Source organism: Pteropus medius, unplaced genomic scaffold, assembly GCF_902729225.1.
Source record: "Pteropus medius unplaced genomic scaffold, Ma_sr-lr_union100, whole genome shotgun sequence".
Lineage (NCBI taxonomy): Eukaryota > Metazoa > Chordata > Mammalia > Chiroptera > Pteropodidae > Pteropus > Pteropus medius.
In genome coordinates this window covers 941741-961426 of record NW_024354503.1, presented here as the reverse complement: position 1 = coordinate 961426, position 19686 = coordinate 941741, and the positions used below count along the sequence as shown (strand labels likewise).

The 19686-nt window shown below is 56.9% G+C and overlaps 2 protein-coding genes across 7 annotated transcripts in view; both read left to right on the top strand.

The window, feature by feature from the left end:
• Positions 1-269: 269 nt before the first annotated feature.
• Positions 270-12090, top strand: SH2D5 (SH2 domain containing 5). Of its 6 annotated transcripts, none has more exons than XM_039854748.1 (11): positions 270-354; positions 1730-1879; positions 4431-4594; positions 4975-5055; positions 5565-5639; positions 6656-6802; positions 8031-8279; positions 8438-8612; positions 9020-9128; positions 9588-9747; positions 10432-12090. In XM_039854748.1, the coding sequence occupies exons 2-11, from the start codon at positions 1837-1839 to the stop codon at positions 10633-10635; spliced, it is 1407 nt and encodes a 468-aa protein (XP_039710682.1). In that variant the 5' UTR covers positions 270-354; positions 1730-1836; the 3' UTR covers positions 10636-12090. The 6 variants fall into 6 exon arrangements, with proteins under 6 accessions (XP_039710682.1, XP_039710681.1, XP_039710684.1 ...); XM_039854747.1 differs by having other exon boundaries at positions 4972-5055; XM_039854751.1 differs by lacking the exon at positions 270-354 and adding an exon at positions 520-537 and having other exon boundaries at positions 1728-1879; positions 4972-5055.
• Positions 12091-13612: 1522 nt separating this feature from the next.
• The window catches only part of KIF17 (kinesin family member 17), a 33179-nt gene continuing 27105 nt past the window's right edge, over positions 13613-19686 (top strand). Inside the window, 2 exon segments of the mRNA XM_039854363.1 lie at positions 13613-13904; positions 19235-19381. Coding sequence (XP_039710297.1) covers positions 13674-13904; positions 19235-19381 — 378 coding nt within the window. The 5' untranslated portion in view covers positions 13613-13673.

Genomic DNA, 19686 nt, shown 5'->3' with positions numbered 1-19686 from the left:
GGGCAGGAGGAGAAGGGCTCTCCCGGAGGAGGGAATCTTCAGCGAGACGCGCGCGGGGCACTCAGAACCCCAGCCCGGGTAAAGGCGCCGTCAGTGGGCGGGGACGTCCCCTCCCCACCGCCCCCGGCCTGGATCCTTTAAGGCGGGGCGCCGCGGGGCGAGCAGGCGGGGGCGGTGCCAGGGCCCCTAGCGGCCGCTGATTGGGCAGCGCGGCGGAGAGGCGCTGCTCCGCGGGCGCCGGTGGGTGGGTGAAGGCCGAGATCCTGGGGGCTGGTTCCCGCGGCCACGTGGGGGGCGGCGGGCGGCGGACACGAGCGGAGCTGCAGCGAGCGGCCTCGAGACGCGGCGGCGGCGGTGAGCGAGCTCCGGGGAGCCTGGGAGCCCGGCTGGGGCTGGGGTCGGGGGTTCCGGGGGAGCGGACCTCGGTCCCCCGGCGCAGAGATGGGGAGAGGGCTTCTAATGGCGAGGAACACCTCTGCCCCATTCCTCCATCACCAGCACCACCCATCACCTCCACTGTCACCTCCGCCCTGCCCCGCTCACCCCTCGGTAGGTCGCGGGAGTTTCTCTGCCCCAGGCCGGGGGGCTGTCAGCTGAAAGCCCTAGCAGCGCTCCCCAAGAATCACAGTAATCGCAGGAATAATAACGCACGCCGTAGAGCGCTCTGCGCCTCGCGTGCCGCTGGCCGCGTACGTGGTTTCGGGGCCCCCCTTAATCCTGAAAACCGCACGTTCCTCTCAGCGTCGTCTGTTTGGAGAGGCCGTCCTCACCACCCTGTATTGGGCAGCAGCCCCCGCCCCGCAACACACGCACATCCTCCTCCCCCAACTGTATTTCTCTCTAAATTATTTAACCACCCTTCCTTCACCTTCCCCCCAACCGCCCGCACCAAGCGTTGTTTGTTTCCGGCACCCGAACCCCAGTCCGGTTTGGGTGCTCAGCGAGTGCTCGGACTGTTTTGTTCACCTGGCCCATAGTTCCACTCGGAAATATTCTCAGAATAAACAAACAGATGCACTCGAGGAGGCCGCTGCTGTTATTATCCCTAATTTACAGTTGAGGAAATGGAGATTGAGAGGTTAAGTGACTTGCCCAAGGTCACATCAGCCAGCCTTGCTGGGACCCATAATCCATGATCTTGACCCCTGGCCCTTGGCTGGTGGTTCAGTCTCCTCCCACCCTGTTGCCTAGGGAAGGTAGGGGTGGTACCAGAAGCCGTGATGTGGCAGTGGGGTGCTCCTCTGTGCAGCTGAACCAAAGGTGGTGGGGGCGAAGCCACTGATGAGGTGGCTCTAGCAGCCCCAGACCGTCTGGCCTGGAAGGCAGAGAGAGAAAGCTACTGTTTTGCTGATCAGATCTGTCCTGCAGCACCTGAGATGTTCCAGGAGGCTGGACAGGCTGGGACTCACCAAACTCTAGAGGTGGACACCGTGTTTACTTGGGTGAGGGGAGTCTGAGCAGAAGGGCACTGCCATGGCCTCTAGAAAGAGCCCCAGAGACCTGGGTCTGCTTCTCAGCTTGCTTCCTCCTTATGCTGTGTGACCCCGGGGAAGTGACTTTACTCTCCTGAACAACCCTTAGTTAAGCCCAGAGTCTGCAAGCTGAGCGGTCTCCCAGGAGCTGGGTCCTCCCCATGACTCCACTCAGCTATGGTGTGGTGCAGCGGAGGGACTCTGTCCTTGAACTCTCCAGACACCGTCAACCCATCTAATCCCCTGTCTCTAATTAGGGCCACCCGGAAAGCCTCAGAAGAGCAGGAGAAGAGCCTCAGCCAGGCTCAGCCAGGCTCCTGTGGAAACGCTTGGAAAAAGAGGCCTGGTCCCAAGAGATACGTGGATGTTTGTGCCTGAACCGGCACACAGGTCTTTCCAGGCTCAGGGTGAGTCTGGTACCCTCCTTGGTCCCATGGGTAGCCCCCAACTCCAGGCCTGGGGCCGAAATGTGCTGTGCCCCTCGGCTTGGGAAGGACGGAGAGGAAGAGAGAAACTTCCAGGGTCCTGGGAATGGGGGAAGGATCAGGTGATCGTGGGTAAGGTGGGGCTCATAGGAGAGCCAGTGGGCTCTCCACTCCCACCACCTGGATATGGGGTGTCCCTGAGGAAGCTACGGCTCTGGAGCTGGAGGGCAAAGGCTGTTTTCAGCCTCAGGCACAGCTGTCTCAGCATGTGTGAGGCAGAATGTGTGCTCGTGTCATAATCCATGTGATTCCGCACTTACACTCTTATGTCTGGGGGGCTGTGTCAGCACAGGCAGGATGAGAAATGTGTTCCTTCTCTCTCCCTCCTCCCGCCTCTCCTCTCCTCTCCTTTTGTCTTTTTCATCCTCACTGTTTCCACTTCTGTGGCTGCCTTTTTTTGAATCCTCTGTTCTTTCCCGGTCTCCCTTCTGCTCCATTTGGTTTTTGGTCTTTGCTTCCTCCGTTCCCCACCAGCTGTGGGTCCAGAGCATCCCAGCCCATGATGTGATTGTAAAGCAGAAAGCCGAGTTCACTGGAAACCATCTCCACACCTGGAATGGGGGCCACATAGCTTTTGTGCTGGTTACACGTCTAACTTTGCTTTATTTAAACATAAAATGGACATGATGACAAAAATGATCAGGATCAAAAAGTGTGAGGCTGTGAGAGCCCAGAACAACAGGACAGGAGAGCAGATAGAAAGAAGGCCTGGGAAGGCTTCAAAGAGATGGTGCAGCCTTTATTTTCTGGCTTTTCCTTTGCTGGCCACTCACTAAAAATAGTATATTGCTGCTGGTGCCTCCCCCTGGCCTGAGCCTGGGGCTGAAGGTCCAGAGTAGGTGGAGGTAGGGGCCGTTCTACGGCTCCCGGTCCTGAGTGTACATCATTCCCAAAGCACCCAAAGCCCCCTTCTCCAAGGACTGCTGCAGGTGGGGAGAGCACACCCAGGAGGCACCCATTTCCTGCCCAGAGCCCTTTCTGATCCTCGCTTTCTCCTGGCAGGAATCGTGGCCCGTAAGCAGGGCTCCCCTCCTGCCACACCCTCCCAGACTGGATGGTCCCCTGTCAGGTGTGGCTCAGTGCAAGGAGGGCACTGACCGAGGTCAGACCTCGCTGTCTTCCATGCTCCCTCCTGAACAGCAGGCTTTGCAGTCCCGCATCCCCTGAGACCTTGTCGAGCATCAGTTCTGAGCCCATCCCCAGCATCATGCTAGGTGCCTGCTACTCCCTTCAATTCTCATTGACTCCTCGCGTTATTCCAGGTTTGGGGATGAGGAACTGAAGGCTCAGAGAGGTGAGACGGCTTACCCAAAGTCACATAGGATTTGGACCCAGGTCTCTCTGATCCCAAGTGCAGTGATTATAACTAAGTTGGTGAGACAGAGCTAGCTAGGTTGGGGGATGGCGGTGGGGGTCTAAGTGGACCCCAGGAAAGACTGAGGGGGCCGAGTCTTCAGGGCCCCGAGCAGAGGCAGTCAGCCATTGTTTCTCATGATGCCTTTATTCCATATTCATTGAGGACCAGCTGCGGTCCTGAGCTCTAATGGGGAGTAAACCTTCTCCCTGCCATTGAGGACAGTCTAGTAAGGGGTAGAGGGGTTCCTTCTCTCCTCCATTAGTAGATCTGGGACAGAGACCCCAGGAAAGACCAGAACCTGGGCTGGGGTTGGGGATGGGGCTCTTCAGCCCCCCTGGGGCAATTGTCCACCTTCCTTACCTCCTGACTCAGCAGCATTGGTGCACTGTCTGGCTGGGGCTGGAGTGAGGCCGAGCTGAATAAGCCAGGAGCCTGTGAAGCAGCTCTGGCCATCCAGCTCATGGGCCAGCCCCATAGTCTACAGAGCTGGAAAATGCTATGGCTCCCCACTGCCCACAGGGCAGAGCCTCAAGTCCGTAGTCTGACATTTAAGGCTGATCCCAACCTGGTTCCAGTCTGCTGCTCTGGAAAGGTCTACCTAAGGGCTCCAGCTGCTTTCGCCCCTCTGTGCCTTTGCGGACTGGTCTCGCTGCTGTCACACCACCCCTCTCAGGTGATGCTGCCCCTCCCCATCCCCTGGCTCTTTGTGGAAGCTGGTTACATGCCAGTACCCCCTCCTTCCACCCCAGAGCAGCCCAGTCCAGAGCTCGGAGGTGTCAGTGTTTGACCAGGGACATGGACTGCCTGCTACATCCCTTCCTTCAGCTGTTTCCCCAAACCTCACTCCTCACCCAGGCCTTCGGAGCTGCAGCCACCTGCATGTCATATCCTCCTCTCTGCTTTATCCACATCTGGTATATTTCATGTCTCATTTATTTAGTTTAATGTCTTTCTCTCCCATGAGAATGTTGGCTCCATGAGGGCAGAAAGGAGTTCATCATTTTGCTCAGGGGTCTGTGTCCCGTGTCCCCAGTGCCTAGGACACTGCAAGTGCTCAGTAAGGATTTGTTGGAAGAAGCTTCCTGGCCTCTGATGGGGAGCATTATGTCTCAACAGCTTGGGAACCGACCCTTCTCCCCTGCCCTGTGCAGCCTTCTCTCCCGTGGGGCTTGAAGCTGGGCACCCTGGGGGCCATGCAGAAGGCTGGGGCAAGGGGCCGGAGGGCCTCTGACTGCGGCCCTGCCCCTTACCGGCCCAGGTGCATCACCAAGTTTGCCCAGGTGGGTGGGGCCGCCCCCTGTGGCGTGTGCTTTGGTGGGTGGTGAGTGGGTGGCAGGTCCTGAGGGTAGGGAGGAGCTGTGGGGCAGACCTATTTCTGTGTCTTCCCTCCTTAACCCAGGCCCCGGAATGTGTGCATGGGCACAGATGAGGCAGTGGGGCCTCAGGGGCTGAGTGGCTTGACCAAGGCCACATCCTGGGAAAGTAGCAGGGCCTGGGCTCCGAGTACAGTGCTGTCACTGGCCACAGCTTACCGGACGCAGCAGAGCATATGTCAAGCGGAGGCGGGGGAGGGGTGGCATTTGGAGGATAGGGATCAAAAGCCCATAGGCCTGACTCTCCTGCCTCTCTCCCATCCCCCCGCCCCCACCCCCCCAAGCAGTATGTGGGCTCCTTCTCTGTGGACGATCTGGACACCCAGGAGAGCGTGTGGCTGGTGCAACAGCAGCTGTGGGCGCTGAAGGTAGGGAGCTGGGGCGGGGGGCCCTTTCCTGGTGGGATCACAGCCTTGGGATGGCAGGCTGGGAACGAAAGGCCCCTGAGACCATCTGATCCACCTCACCCCCCAATTATAGAGATGGAGCAAGTGAGGCCCAGGGAGGGACAGGACCAAAGCCATTCTGAAAGGTGGGCCCCACCCAGCCTCCTGGGGCCACATCCCGTGTGCCCTGGGACACTCTTCCCTTGGGCGGTTGTGACCTGTGCCCCATGGGTGGGAGCCGCAGGTGGGAACCACAGGTGAGAGACGTGGGAGATGGTCAGAACTGGACCAGCTATGGTCCTGGCTCGGGGACGGCCTGCCAGGAGCCATTCATATTTCCCCAGCTCCTGGGGGGCGTCCACAGACCGGGGCTCAGTCCTCCGGCAGGTGGGGTGGAGCTGGCTGACCAGCCTGTGGTGACTGGTACTGAGGCTGGGCTGGGCAGGGCCTGGGAGATAATTCTTGCCCCTCACCCACTCTCTCCCACCCAGGACTGTCCGCGACGCCGGGCCGTCATCCTGAAATTCAGCCTTCAGGGCCTCAAGATCTACAGCGGGGAGGGTGAGGTAGGAGCCCATGTGGGTACAGGTGAGGACTGGACAGAGAGGGTGTCCTACTCCCTCAGGACGTACTCACCTCCACCCAGACCCTACGCTGCCCCTTGAGCCTCCCAGCTTCCCAGCCTGTCCAGGGCCTTTGGAGTCCTCTCCCCGAGCGGCCTCCCCCGGGCAAGCTCAGTGGTCAAGAGCCTCTCCTCCATCTCACCCCCTGCCCCTCCGGGCCTGCATCGTGAGGTTTTTGTGAGTCCCCTGTCCTCTATGTCGGCTGCCTGGTGTTGGCCAGCGGGCTGTGGCCAGTTCTCATGGCGGTGGAAGGCGGGGCAGACTCGGGCTGCAGGCCAGCTGAGAGCCTCTGCTTAGTCAGCCATCCTCCTCCTGCTGCAAGCCAACGTTTGATGAACACTAACTGCATTCCAGACTGTACAATGCCACTCTCGCAAGACTGGTGCAAATGGTGACCCAGTGGGGGCCTTGGGGTCAGGTCCTATTCCACTTGCATAAGGTCTCACTGACCCCACCAACAACCCCATCGCAGGGGTATTATCACACCTTACCTTGTCACAAGGGCTCAGAGAGCTGGACTCACCTGCGTAAGACACGTGGAGAGTGGGTGGGAGGGCCAGGATTCAAACTCTGGTCATCTGTCTCCAGGGACCAGGCGTACAACCCCAGGGCCTGTGCCATGGCCTCTCTGTGAGCCTGCAGGCCATGAATGCTCTGCCCCTCGGTTCCAGAGCTTGGGCGTGGTGATTCCAACCAGCAGGTTGGCAGAGGGAGCAGGAGATCCAAGCCCAGTGGCTGTGGAAGGATAAGGGTTGTGGTTTGTAGTAGGGTTAGGGCAGGTCTGGAAGGAGGGAAGACTTCTTCACCCCAGTAGCTGGGTGGACCCTAAACTGGGCACAGCAGGCCTGGGAGTCCTGCCGGCAGGTGTGTGGGGCCCGCGGGGCTGGCATACACTGGGCTGGCTGCTGCGGGCCCGGTTGTGGGTCTGATGGAGGCCGTCACACCTGCTGCCTCCTCAGGTGCTCCTGATGGCACATGCCCTGAAGCGAATACTCTACTCCACCTGGTGCCCAGCCGACTGCCAGTTTGCCTTTGTGGCCCGAAACCCACGGAGCCCGGCCAGCAAGCTCTTCTGTCACCTCTTTGTGGGCAGCCAGCCTGGAGAGGTATCTGGCAGGGGGGCTGCCATGGAGGCTGGGGTTGGGGGTGTGCTGTGCATCAGGGACCGAGGCCTTGGAGGGCTTAGCTATGCTGGCTTGGGCCTGCTCCAGATGTGTACCCGTTGCCACTCTGGCTCCTTCTGTGGCTCCGCCCACTGAGAATCCAACAAAATTAAGTCAGGGGCCTCAGCATGCCACAGGGACCAGGCCATGTGCTTGGAGATTGGAGGGTCACCCTGCCAGGCCTCTGCTCCTGCTGCTCTCTCCGCCGGGAATGCCCTTCCCTTTCTCATCCTGGCAAATTCTAATTTGCCCTTCAAGGCTCAGCCCCTATGTCTGTGAAGCCCACCTACTCTTCTAGACTGCCCCTCCCTTCCGGGGTCCTATGACCTGAACCATCTCTATCATCTGGCTGTCCCTAATTACGGACACTGGAGGACTTTGAGAGCAGAGACCGGGTCCAGGCTCCAGTGCTTGGCCCCATGGCACAAGTGGGTGGGCTGGTAGATCCCAGCAGTCAAAGCCAGTGTGACCGCCATGAACAACAGAGCCTTGGCAGCCAGTCGTTCAGTAAACAGAGGCTGGATTTGGTTCCATCCAGCAAGCATTTGCCATTCTCACTGTATGTCAAGCCCTGTGCTGGCTACTGGAGTGACAGGTGGCAGAGACATGGCCCTTGATCTTCTGGGGCTCATGGTTCCAATGTGTCGGGGCTGGATGATGGATGTGGTAGGTAGAATGTTCTGTCTCCAGAGTGCTGGGCCTATGCTGGGGAGTCTGGGCTCTGTTTCATTAAAGAAGCACAGGGGGGTGGGGATGAAGAATCTGAGGACACAGGTGACACTTTCTGCCCAGGGTCACACAGTAGCTCCTAAGTGACAGAGCCAGGATTGGATCCCAGGTTCTGCAACTCCAGGGCCTGGTACTGACCCAAGGCCCAGGGTAGGGATGGTAAACCCAGGGGGAGGAGTGCATTTAGCCCAGATACTCCCAGCTCCAAGCATGATGTGTGAGCAAAGTAGATGCTTGGTGTTTGTTAAATGGATAAAGGAAGCTGGTAGGGGAGGCTACATGGTGGTGGTGAGGTTTTGAGGTATAAGTAGAAGTTTTCCCAGGAACAACAGGGAAGAACATTCCAAACCAAGGAGCTGCCTGCCCCCATGGTGAGTGGGTTGATGCCTGAGGAGTTCCCCAGGAGACCTCCCACAGCTGAGCACCCCCCTCCCCTCTCCAGGTCCAGATCCTGCACCTGCTGCTCTGCCGCTCCTTCCAGCTCACTTACCTCTTGCAGCACCCTGAGGAGCGGGCACAGCCTGAGCCCTGCGGGAGGCCTGCGGGGGATGTGCCCCTGAAGCCACTGTCCAGTCCTGGGGTCCCCCCTGGCTTAGTACGGGAGCCCTTCGGCCGAGATCAGCTCTCGCAGAACGTTCATGCACTAGTCTCCTTCCGGCGGCTGCCAGCAGAGGGGCCCATGGGCAGTATGGTATGCAGCGCCGGGGCCAGGGAGTGGGCGGTGGGCAGGGAACTGGGTGAGGGTTTAGAGGTCATGTGAGGGAGTGCTAGACTTCAGAGGGAGGGGGCTTCGCCTGACATGGCCGGGCCTGATCCGCCCGCCCCTCTGGGCCCCTCTTGGTACATTAGAAGGAGCTGCCAGAACTGGAAGGCCGTGGGGGCCCTCGCCATGCCCGCCTGGGGAATCCCTACTGCTCGCCCACGCTGGTGCGCAAGAAGGCCATTCGGAGCAAGGTGATCCGCTCGGGGGCCTACCGCGGCTGCACCTACGAGACCCAGCTGCAGCTGTCAGCCCGGGAGGCCTGTGAGTAGCCGGAGCATGCCGGCCCCATGCACCTGGGGCACAGGCTTGTGTACCCCTATGTGAGTCAGAGAGGGTGGGCCTGAGTGTCCGTTTCTGCTAGGCTGTGACTGTGCCTACGAGCGGATGCCTGTACTGTGAGCGGATATACATTGTAGTCACGTGTGTGAGTGTGTATTCAGATCTACATGCTGGGGGCTTGCATAGCTGTGGATGCGCTTTAACTGGTGAGTGGATGTGAGTGTGTGTGGGTGTGCACCTGTGTGTGGATGTGTCTTTTGGGGGGCTGGATGTGTGCCCGTTGAGCCAGGAGGCAAGCATAAGTTCATGGGCCTGGGGGGTGGGGTGGGCTGGGTACAGGAGGGGCAAGACCACCTCCTCTCTCCCTCTGACCCCGGGTGGTTTCATAGTTCCTGCTGCGTGGGAGGCGGGCCTGGGGTCTGGCGGCCCCTCATGCCTGGTGGTGGACAGTGAGGGCAGCCTGACGGAGAACATCTGGGCCTTTGCTGGCATCTCCAGGTAGGAAGGGCTTGGCAGCATGCCCAGCTCTTTGGAATGGGCAGAAAAATAGGCTATGTGACCTCGATACCCCCCCACCCCCACCCCGGTGCAATCCTGTACAAGGGCAGAGTGTTTCTGACCTCTGCACCCTCGGCCTGTTTTCTCACATGTAAAATGGGGATAATAAAAGGGCTTTCATTGCAGGGCTGTGGAGACGATCAAGTGAGGTAATTCAAATGAGTAAAGATCTCAGCACCCAGTGACAGCTCCCTAAGTGTCAGCTCTTTAAAACTCTCCTGACTGAATCTTAAAGTTGTCAGTTAAGGAAGTCTGAAAGCTTCCTATCGTTGAGGGCCTTCTCCGGGACAGGCACTGTGTTTCTGATGCCGTGGGCTGTTATTCCATTGCCAAGGGGAGCGACCGGAAGCTGGGTCCAGACTGGGGTCCTACCTTCAGCCTCTCCATCTGCCCTCCCAGGCCCAGTGCCCTCGCGCTGCTGCGGAGAGACGTGCTTGGGGCCTTCCTCCTGTGGCCTGAGCCGGGCACCAGTGGCCAGTGGTGCCTGTCGGTGCGGACGCAGTGCGGTGTGGTGCCCCATCAAGTGTTCCGAAACCACCTGGGCCGCTACAGCGTGGAGGTAAGAGTGCGGGCCGCTGCCGCCACCACTCGCCCTCAGGCCCCTCCCGGTCAGGCCCCGCCCCTTTCTAACCACTAAGCCCGCCTCATCCTCGTCCCAGTCCCCCATTGGCTCTCTGGCCCCTTATTGAACATCAACCGGCTCCATCATTGGCCGAGCTGGCTCCGCCCCCACGGGCTCACTTGACCCCAACTCTACCTATGGGCTCCTCCCTAGGGCCCTCTCGCCAGAGGCGTTCAGAGTTCTCTCTAGTCGAGTCTGGGGCTAGCGTCATACCTTAATTCCTACTGGAATCCCAGCTTTTGCTTTCCCACACCTAACCCATCAATTAGAAGAGGAGGAAGCTGACTCAGAAAGAGTAGGGGCTTGCCTAAGCTCATATAGCTGTGAGTCTCCGGGTCTGGCGTCTTGGCTGATCACAGGTGTCCAGGGACTGGGATGCGTGCGTGGAGCTTTTTAAATGTGTGCCCTTACCTCATGCTAAGTGCCTCAGTCCTGTCCAGGCTGGGAGGGGAGAAAGAGAGGAAATGGTGTCTGGATCTGCTGTTAGCATCACAGTGACCACTCTGAACTCGAATTTCCTGCTCTCTGAAATGGGGCAGGATCCCCAGTGCGGGGGTGGTTGGTGCCCAGCACCAGCCATGGTGAAGGGAAAGCTGGCTCTGAAGCCCCTTCCTCCCCTAGCACCTGCCAGCTGAGTTCCCCAGCCTGGACGCCCTGGTGGAGCACCATGCTGGGACCGAGCGCAGCCTCTTCTGTTCCCTTGACATGGGCCGCCTGAACCCCAGCTATGAGGAGCAGGACTGCGGGCCCGAGGGGAGGCCACCTCGGACACTCCGGCCCCTTAGCCATGCCAAGTCAGAGGCAGAACTGCTCGGTCTGGGCTAGGAGGCCAGCCCCCACACCAGCAGGCCCTGCCTCATCCTGGCTCGTGGGCCTCAGCAGGCTACTCTGCCCGTCTTCCATCCCGTTGGTCACCAGTTTCATCCAGTCGCTCTGCCCCTTGGACCAGTCCTCCATCACTTCACTGACCGTATGGGAGAGTCCTGAGATTTGAGATTGCCAGTGGCTTCTCCTACGACATGTGGCCCCTTGAGATTGCAGGAGGGGCAGACAGAGCTCCAGGCTTCTGGGAACTTGCTGGGGGACTTGGATGCTTGTCCTCTCTGGGCTTCACTTTGACAGGCGAGGGAGACGTGTTCAGGAAGGCAGGAGGAGTGAGTTCTCGCTTTGAGCAAAGGCCTGAGGGTGAGCCACCCTCCTCTCCATGAGAGACAGAGAAACCATCCGATGCTGACCAGGGCTGTCAGGGGCCACCTCACCTCACTCAGCCAGCTCCATCAGGGATTGAGTCAGAGCAGAACCATCCAGTTAGAACTGACGTGGGCCGTGTCAGAGGGGGCTTGGCCTCAGTGGGCAGAGGGGATCCACAAAAATGTCTCCAGTCTAAGGCACTGGCCCTGCACTGACTGACAGATCCAGGTATCACCCTTTATAAATAAACATGACAGGCTTAAGTCTAACGAGTTAGGGAGCAAGGTCACTTTGGATGAACTTCTATTTCTGAGGCAGAGACCTAGTCATGAGTCTGGAGGCTGCCCTTTCCCCCCCACCCGGGAGTGGGCTGTGACTGTTCAGTGCCTCAAAAGTAACAGGTTTCTGACTCCTGGAATGAAGATGGCAGCCTCAAGTGACAAGACATAAGGGAGAACCCTCAGAAGCTGGTGTTCCAGCTTACAATTTCCTACCCAGGAAGTGGTCTTGGCTAGGGACTTTGTCATTCTTGTTGTAAGGGTTAGGAGGAAGCCATCTTTTGGGGCTCTTTTTACTGGAACTACAACACTGATTTTGTACTGAATGTGGTTGGGAACCTGGGACTCGCTTTACGGCCATTTCTACTGGAACTCCTCTATCCCCTGGGCAAAACCCTGCTCCCTAGTGGGAGGCCTCAGCCCTGTATTGCCCTGGCAAGGAAAGGGGTTTGGTAATACGGTGCCCAGGATTACAGCACTGGAGTCACACTTTTAAGAAGACCTGGTAACTGATCCAGGCTTCAACCAAAGCTTATTACCTCTGTGATATCTCTGTGATGGATGTGTTTTGTTGTGTAAATTATCTGTGTGGACAAGGCGTCAGGAATGTTCCCAAAGCACCTTAACATTTCTTCACACATTTATTGCTCACGTGGTACAACCATGGCAAGGTTTTTGATCCATGTGTGCAGATGCTTCAACATCTTAATGATAGATTAGTTTTCTCTGTCCCAACCAGTACTACTTGGGTAGCCCAGCTCTCCTTACTGTGTGTACTTGAAATAAAATGCATTTTTCCATTTGTCTAGTGCAGACTTTTCCTTTGAAATTGAAGTCTTTGTTCACGTTGCCGTGTGGTTTTTGTTTGCCAAACACACCTTCAGCTGGTGCTGGATGGTAAACTAGACAGGTCCTTTCCTCAGAGGCCCAGGATGTCCTGAAGGAATCAGATCCAGGTATTTATTCAAATCCTATCTCTCCTGCTGAAAATCTTCAGTGATTATTTCCTGTAAGATGAAGACTCAAGTCCAATGCTCTGGCAACTTTGGTTTTCCTTCTGTTCCTGGAACATGCCACAGGACCTTTGCACAGCCTGGACAGATCTTGTCCTTCCCCCTGCCCTTTGCCTGGTTGATTCCTCAGTTCCTGTCACTTCAAGAAGCCTGCCCCCGCCAGGGGGGCTGCTGGGTAAGGCTCCCTTGTTGGATATTCTATGGAACTGGTCCTTCAGTGTGTGATTTCTCATTCATTTATGGGATTTCTGTATGTAGGAGATCTGTTTCCTATGGCAGTCTCTCCTGCTAGACTAGACTATGAGCTCCAGGAGGGCAGGGGTTGGCTGTCTCCCAGGGCCTATCATGATGCCTGGCAGGCAGCTCGCTGACTGTGCCTCTGTGCAGAGTGGAGCCCAGAGCTCGCATGTTTTGGTTGGGGGGACTTGTGCTGGGCCAGGAGAGATGGGCCTGGCAGCCTCTACAGTCAGAAAGACTTTGGCTCTCAAAGGTTTTTGTTTTGTTTCTTAATCTTGAATCTTAGAAAAAATGAGGGACAGCCTTAGAAAGAAGTTTTGCTCTGTCCCGGTGGCATGTTCTGGGGCTGCCTTGTGAGTCAATACTGGGATGTGAAGAAAGGCTAGCTAGGTACTCCTTGCCCTTCTCAGCAGGTCTCTAACCCCCACGTGAGACCTCTCCTCTTCTCTCTCTGAGATGGAATCAAGCCTAGCCTCCCGGTCATAGCTGGGCAACCTTGGACAAGTTGCTTAACCGCTCTGAACTGGGGCTGTGAGCATTAAAGAAGCGAACGGGCCTGAAGCGCCTGGCACGGATCAGGCAGACGCTCCAGCAAAGCCAGGTCCTCAGGGAGGCGGCCCACGCGTGCGGGCCTCCAGCCAGGGGATCTCCCGCACCACACTCCCTGCGGCCCTGCACGGAGAACGAGCTGACGTTCGCGGGAGCCGCCGCCTGTGACGCCGCGGGCGTTGCCCAGCAACCGCGAACGCCCTGGCGGCGTGCGTGCGAGCGGGCGGGCGGCTGGGGCGGCTCGGGGCCTCGGGTCCTGCCAGCGCCTGCAGCGCGGATCCCCCACGTCCCCCGCCCGGGCCGGGCCTCAGGGACGGGCAAGCCCGGGCGCGGGAGGAGGTGGCAGCCCCGGCTCCGATCCGGAGACGCCCCCGCCGCCCCCATCCTCCTCTCCGGGCGCCCCCCGAGGAGTCTGGTCCCCCGGCCGCAGCCAGGCCCTTGCCGTGAGGACCCGCCCCCCGCGCCTGGCACTGGCCTCGCCCCCTGGTCCTGGCGGCCGGGGGTCCCTCGCCGGGCGGTGTGTCTCGGCCGCGGCGTCCGCGGCGTCCGCGGCGTCCACGTCGGGTCGCGCCCCGGGGACCCCTGCCGTGGCGCCATGGCCTCGGAGTCGGTGAAGGTGGTGGTGCGCTGCCGCCCCATGAACCAGCGGGAGCTGGAGCTGAACTGTCAGGCCGTGGTGACGGTGGACTCCGCACGTGGCCAGTGCTTCATCCAGAACCCCGGCGCCTCCGACGAGCCCCCCAAACAGTTCACCTTCGATGGCGCCTACTACATGGACCACTACACCGAGCAGATCTACAACGAGATCGCCTACCCGCTGGTGGAGGTGAGGGCACCCGAGGGGCCGCCTGATAGGCCGCCTCTGAGCACCAGCTGGGCAGGACTTGGGGCCACTCTGAGGGACGGCACTGGCCCCAAACCATGCGGGTAAAGCCCTTTCAGAGGGTCGCAGGTGGACGCCAACAGGTTGGTCTGAAGACTTTTTTCCAGGCAGGAGACAGCAGGAACCCACCTGCTACATCTGTGTCCAGGTCCCCACCATCCCCAGTGCCAGGGCTGTCCTCATCCCACCCATTCCAGGCCTTCTCTCACGAGAACTCCAGTCCTCGAGACCACTGCCCTCCATCCTCATGCAAGAGCTCAGGACTTCTCTGAACGGTCCAGTCACTCCCCTCCCCCAGGAGCCCCCTCCCCGCCCAAGAGCAGGGTGTCTCCTCCTCTTCCTCCTCACAGGCCTGGCCTCTGCTTTCTCCCCCTCAGCATCCAGAACCCTCTCCCTCACCCTCCTCCGGCTTCCTGAGAGGCTCTGGCAGCTCCAAGCCTATGCTGAGGGGAAGATCTCACCAGGTCCCTGCTTCCACAGAGGGAAGGCCACTGGCCTGGCCCTGTCTTGGAGCAATGGAAACCCTTGATCTTTGGTCTAACTCTTCCTCCTCAGCAGCTGGGGAACAGGGAGGCAGCAACAGCTTCTCGCCTTTTACTGGGCTTTTGCTTCCCAGAGCACTCTCGCACCAGGGAGTTCGTGTGAGCTTCGTAACTGGACAGCACTCACATTTCACAGATGGGGAGACTGAGGCACTGGGGCCAGAGACTGGCCAAGCTTCCGATGAGTCTCTCGTAGAGATGAGGCTAGAGCTACGCCTGCTGTCTCCTTTCCTTTCTTACCAACATCTCCCCAGTGTCCAGCGAGTCGCTCCTTAAGTGAGATGTCACAAGTTCCAGGAAAAAAGGAAAAGGGTGGTAAATGCTGCATACACCTTCCCTTGCTTGAAGCTGCGCATGGCACATTAGGATATGAGGCTCTGGGAGTTCTTTCAGCAAAGAAATCGATGTAACTTAACCCAGCGTTTCCAAAGTAGATCTGACCACGGAATGTCTTTTGTTTTGGCTGGCAGGCCATTTAACATCCTCAGAACCCCAGCTTTGGCTGTCCTATCTCTTCCTCCGAGACTCAGTCAAAACCCTGGAGAGGACGGAAGAGTTCCGAAACCCAGAGTTCCCCGGGACCTGACCGGAGATGATGCCCAGGGCGTGAGGGCAGCTCTCCTCCAGGGGGTGGTGCCACGCTCTGGAAATGGCCAGGCTCTTTTCAGTCCTGGACTCCCAGGCTGGAAGTAACCTGAGGGGTGTCCCCCTCCCTTGGGTTCACCCAGTGGCAGGGGCTCACTCTTCCCAAAGCAGCCTGTTCTACCTTTGCTTCTTGGCTCTTAGAAGACCGTTCTGTCTGATGAGTCAGTCAGCCTCCCTGAAGCTTTCAGCCACCTGCCCTGGGTCTGTCCTGGGCTCCACAGCACGTCTCTGCTCCCTCATTCAGGGTTGGCCCCTCCAAGATTTGAAGGTTCCAAGATCGTGTTCTTCCTTGGCCTTGACTCCTCTAAGGCCTCAGCCTTGCTCATGGGTCCCCTCCTTATCCTGGGAGTAATCCCTGGAGCAAGCCTTCCTTGTCGGGGTCCCCAAGAAGCCCCATCCCGGAGGTGGAGACACTAAGGACCCAGGAGCTACATCAGATCTCTCCTCCAGCTCCCGCTTTTGTCCCAGTTTCCTCCACTTGTGATTTTCTGCCAGACACCTGCCTCTGGACCACCCACAGAGCCTGAACGTCAGCACCACAAATGTTCTTTCCCAAGAATTCATGAATTCATTCATTCATCCATCTAACATAGCATCTCCACGCCAGGTCCCATTCTGGGCATGGGGAGTGCTGCCCTAAAGGAGGCAGAGACTGCCCTCAGCGAGCTCATGGTCAAGTGGAGGAGCAGCTAAGCTAATAGCTTCGATCCAGGGTGATGAGTGGGAGGAGAAGCCCAGGAGATGTGGCAGCACAGAGAAGGCTCGCAAACTTGAGCTCGAAGGGGATGAGAAGTGAGGGGAACGCTTTCCAGAAGTGAAGTCTGAGCTGAGACATGAGGATGAAAGGAGTTGGCCAGGCATGAAGGTGGAGGCAGGGGGCTTCCAGGTGGAGACCAGCATTTGATTTTCACAAAACCCTGTGGATGTATAGAACTGGAGTCATCATTCCCGATGGGAAAACTTAGGCCTGGAGCGTTACTGAACAAGTTAGGGGTGGTTCCAATTCCTAGCACAGTGCCCAGGTCTGTGCTGCATCCTGCTGCCTGCCATTAAGTGAGCACCACGCAAATCATATGCAAAGCATAGCTAGGTGGCTCTGAGCCAGAAGTGGCTGCACCATCAGGGCCCAGTGGCTGTGTGTGTGCCCTGCTAGGCTCTGACCCCGCTCCCATGGCTCTCTCAGGGCTCTGACCTCCTTCGGGGGCCTCCTGTCCAGGGACCTTCCTTCCAAGTCCCATTGCCCTTTTCTGCCTTTTCTTTTTATTTTCCACCCCTTAAATCTAGACTCTGTACTTGAACTTCTCTGTCGCTAGGTGACCTCTTCTACTCTCCACCCCAGATCCACCCTCTTCAGCCGACTCATTATGTCTTAACCTGAGCTGCTCGCCACTCTGCCTGGCCTGCTGCCTGGTCTGTGGGCTCTTTCCCAACCGGTGGCTTTGCCATCTCTCCCTACTCCTATGGCCTTAGAGTCACCTCTGGTGACTCACCCAGGGGCCAGGTACCATGGCTTCTATCACGTCCAGACTGAGGACAGAGACAGTGACGTGGTAGAAGCCTTAGAGTTTGGCCCCGGGATGGGACATGGAGCTGTTCATTTTGAAAGGGGCAGAAAGGGGATGTGAGGCAATTCAGGATAGATGCTTTTTATTTCGGTTTCGATAGTGAAGTGTTTAATGTGGGGTAGAAAAAATATTCAGCACATCCAACCTGTAATGCAGTTTCATGGGAATTATTGCCAAGGATGACACCAGGTTAAAAAGAGAGTCAAATAACAGTTGATTTCATGAAAATCACTTAATCCCAATCATTTTGGGATGGGGGCTGTGGCTGGACCCAGGCGGAAGTACAGAGTGGCCAACATCGAGGACCTGCTCTGTGTGTGAGCTTGTTCCTGGCAGGTCTGGAAGTATCAGTTGATGGGTGAAACTTCTTTTTTGAAATTTTATGTTTTTCCTTAAAGATGCATGTGAGATTGTTTTCTAATTCACTCCAGAGCAGCACTGATCTGTAGAACTTTCTGCGATGGTGAACATGTTGTGTGTTTGGGCTGTCCAAGTAAATACCCACTAGTCACATGTGGCAAATGAGCACTTGAAATGAGGCCAATGCTACTGAGGAAGTGAATTTTAATTTTATTTAATTTTAGATAAATTGTATTTAAATAACTGCAAGTGACCAGTGGCTGTACAGCAGTGCTTTTTAATACAAACGTAATGTGAGCCACGTGTGTTAATTAAAATTTTTTAAGTAGCCACATTTTAAAAAGTAAAAGGAGACATGCAAAATTAATTTTAATAACACATTACTTAACTCATTATATCCAAAATATTATCGTTTCGATAAAACATAATAGATATTATCATTGTATAATAACCATTAGGGAGATATTTTACATTCTTCATATGAAGTCTTCAAAATGTGGCCTGTGTTTTACACTTGTAGCACACAATTTAGATGCTGAAGTGTCAACAGTTAAAATGAAATGAAGCACAAAAAATAAAGTTGTGTTTAGTGGAAAAATATTTTACGCCGTTTCAGGTTTTAAATGTAAATTAAAAGAAAATAAAAATAAATCCAGTTTCTCAGCTGCACCAGGCACATTTCTAGTGTGGCTAGTGGGTAGACCCTACTGGATGGTGTGGCAATAGTTATTTTTATATAGTATGAATCCCTTCTCTGGGTCTGGGTGGCATTGATACTTGAGCGCCACACCATGTTTTTGTTCCTAGGACTTCATGTGCCCCCGACTCTAAGGAGCCCAGCTGTGGCTCCTGGTTGGGTGGTGGGTCTGCTCCTGCCGCTCCCCCACTGCAGGGGACCTGTCCCTGTGTGTGGCGCATGGCCCTCTGATGAGCTGCAGGAACCCACACGGTGGTCAGGCTTGCCTTGGACAAGAGAGCAGTGATCGTCCAGTCCTGCCCATAAAAATGAAGCCTGTCCCTCAGAGGAGCTGTGAAAGCTGACTTCAGTCTTCCTTCACCAGCGGCAGTCCCTAGGGATCTGGAGCCCCATGTAGTTCTACAGGCAGGGTCTTTGCAGCGGAATGAGATGTAGTTGCCAGATGGACCCTCGGGGCCTGGGAGCAGCTCTCTGGGCTCATGTTCTGACATTGGATCCCCCGCCCCATGCTGAGTTCTAAAATTTGTGACCTCATGTGTGAGAGCAGGGACTGGGGTGTCCGCCTTGTTCATCGCTCTGTCCCCAGCCAGAGCACATGGCCCAGCACAGGGAAGAGAGTCAGTACCTACGGAACGAATAAATGCATCAGTGAATGAGGAGTGACTGTAGGGTGCCGCCCAGTTGGCCTCCTACCTTCGTTCCTACTTCCTTCATCTTCCACCCCTCTTGCCCCAGTTCCACCCGCTCTCAGCCTCTCACCTCTCTGCATCTTTGCTTAAGCTGTCCCCTAGCCTGGAATGCCTTCCTTTCTCTCACCTGTCAAAACCTAAGCCACCCTTTTCGGTCCCCGCAGTTCTTCCTACCCAGGAGGCTCTGCCTGGTTCTTCCCACACTGTCCTGTCTTCCCCTCTCTGTGCTCCCTCTACATGCCACTGGTGCAACTTCTGACGTTACAAACGCCTCCACTTGCCTTGTATGGGAATCAGTCCCCCACGCTCCAGGCAGACATGCAGCAAGCACCTGCGTATGCCAGCACTTCCCGTGCCGATGCATGCACTAATTCTCCTGGAAACCTCACAACAGTCTTGGAGGAGGTGTTATTTCTGACTCTTTATTTCAGAGGAGGAAACGGAGGCTCAGTGTGCCTGGGTAAGAACAGTCCAAGGGCACACAGTCAGTAAAAGGTAGGGACTGGATTTGAACCCAGGTGGCTAGGCTCCGTGGCATAAACTCTTAACCACACACCGGGACCGTCTCCTACCCAACCAGGTAGTGCACTCCTTGAGGACACAGCTGTGCCTTATTCATCTCTGCTTGCCCACCCCCAGCCTAGGGACACCTGGTGGGAGACCCAGAGGGAGCCTGAGTGTGTGAGTTAGGAGGCAGCCCCGCAGACCTGGGCCTGGCTCCAAGCCTGGCTGTGCTGGGCCAGCTGAGCGCTTGGGTTTTGGTCCTCCCATGCAGGGTGTCACTGAGGGCTACAACGGCACCATCTTTGCCTACGGCCAGACAGGCAGCGGGAAGTCCTTCACCATGCAGGGCCTGCTGGACCCGCCCTCCCAGAGAGGCATCATCCCCAGGGCCTTCGAGCACGTTTTTGAGAGCGTTCAGGTATGGGCCTCGTGGAGGGAAGGGCAGGGCTGGTGCTTGGGGCCTGCGGGCTCCCCAGGCAGTGACCACAAATGGTCACAGGCCACTTCTGACCGTGGGATGCAATCAGAGCCTGCCTCTACTCGGCACAGATGAGCTGCTCTGGTTTCTGAAATGGCGATGGGAGAACTTAAACTTGAGAAGATGACACCGAACAGTTCCACATTTTTCTCCTGCCATTTTTGGATTTTAACATTTCATTTAGTACTTCGCATGGATGCGATGCCCTGAGCACTGTCCTGAGACGTGGCTGTCACAATCATAGC

Excerpts from the sequence above, each read along its gene's own strand:
- SH2D5 (XM_039854747.1), top strand. The coding sequence starts at position 1,837 with ATGTTTGTGCCTGAACCGGCACACAGGTCTTTCCAGGCTCAGG. Across the intron at positions 4,595-4,971 it reads GCATCACCAAGTTTGCCCAG|CAGTATGTGGGCTCCTTCTC; the intron begins GTGGGTGGGGCC and ends CACCCCCCCAAG. Across the intron at positions 8,280-8,437 it reads AGGGGCCCATGGGCAGTATG|AAGGAGCTGCCAGAACTGGA; the intron begins GTATGCAGCGCC and ends TTGGTACATTAG.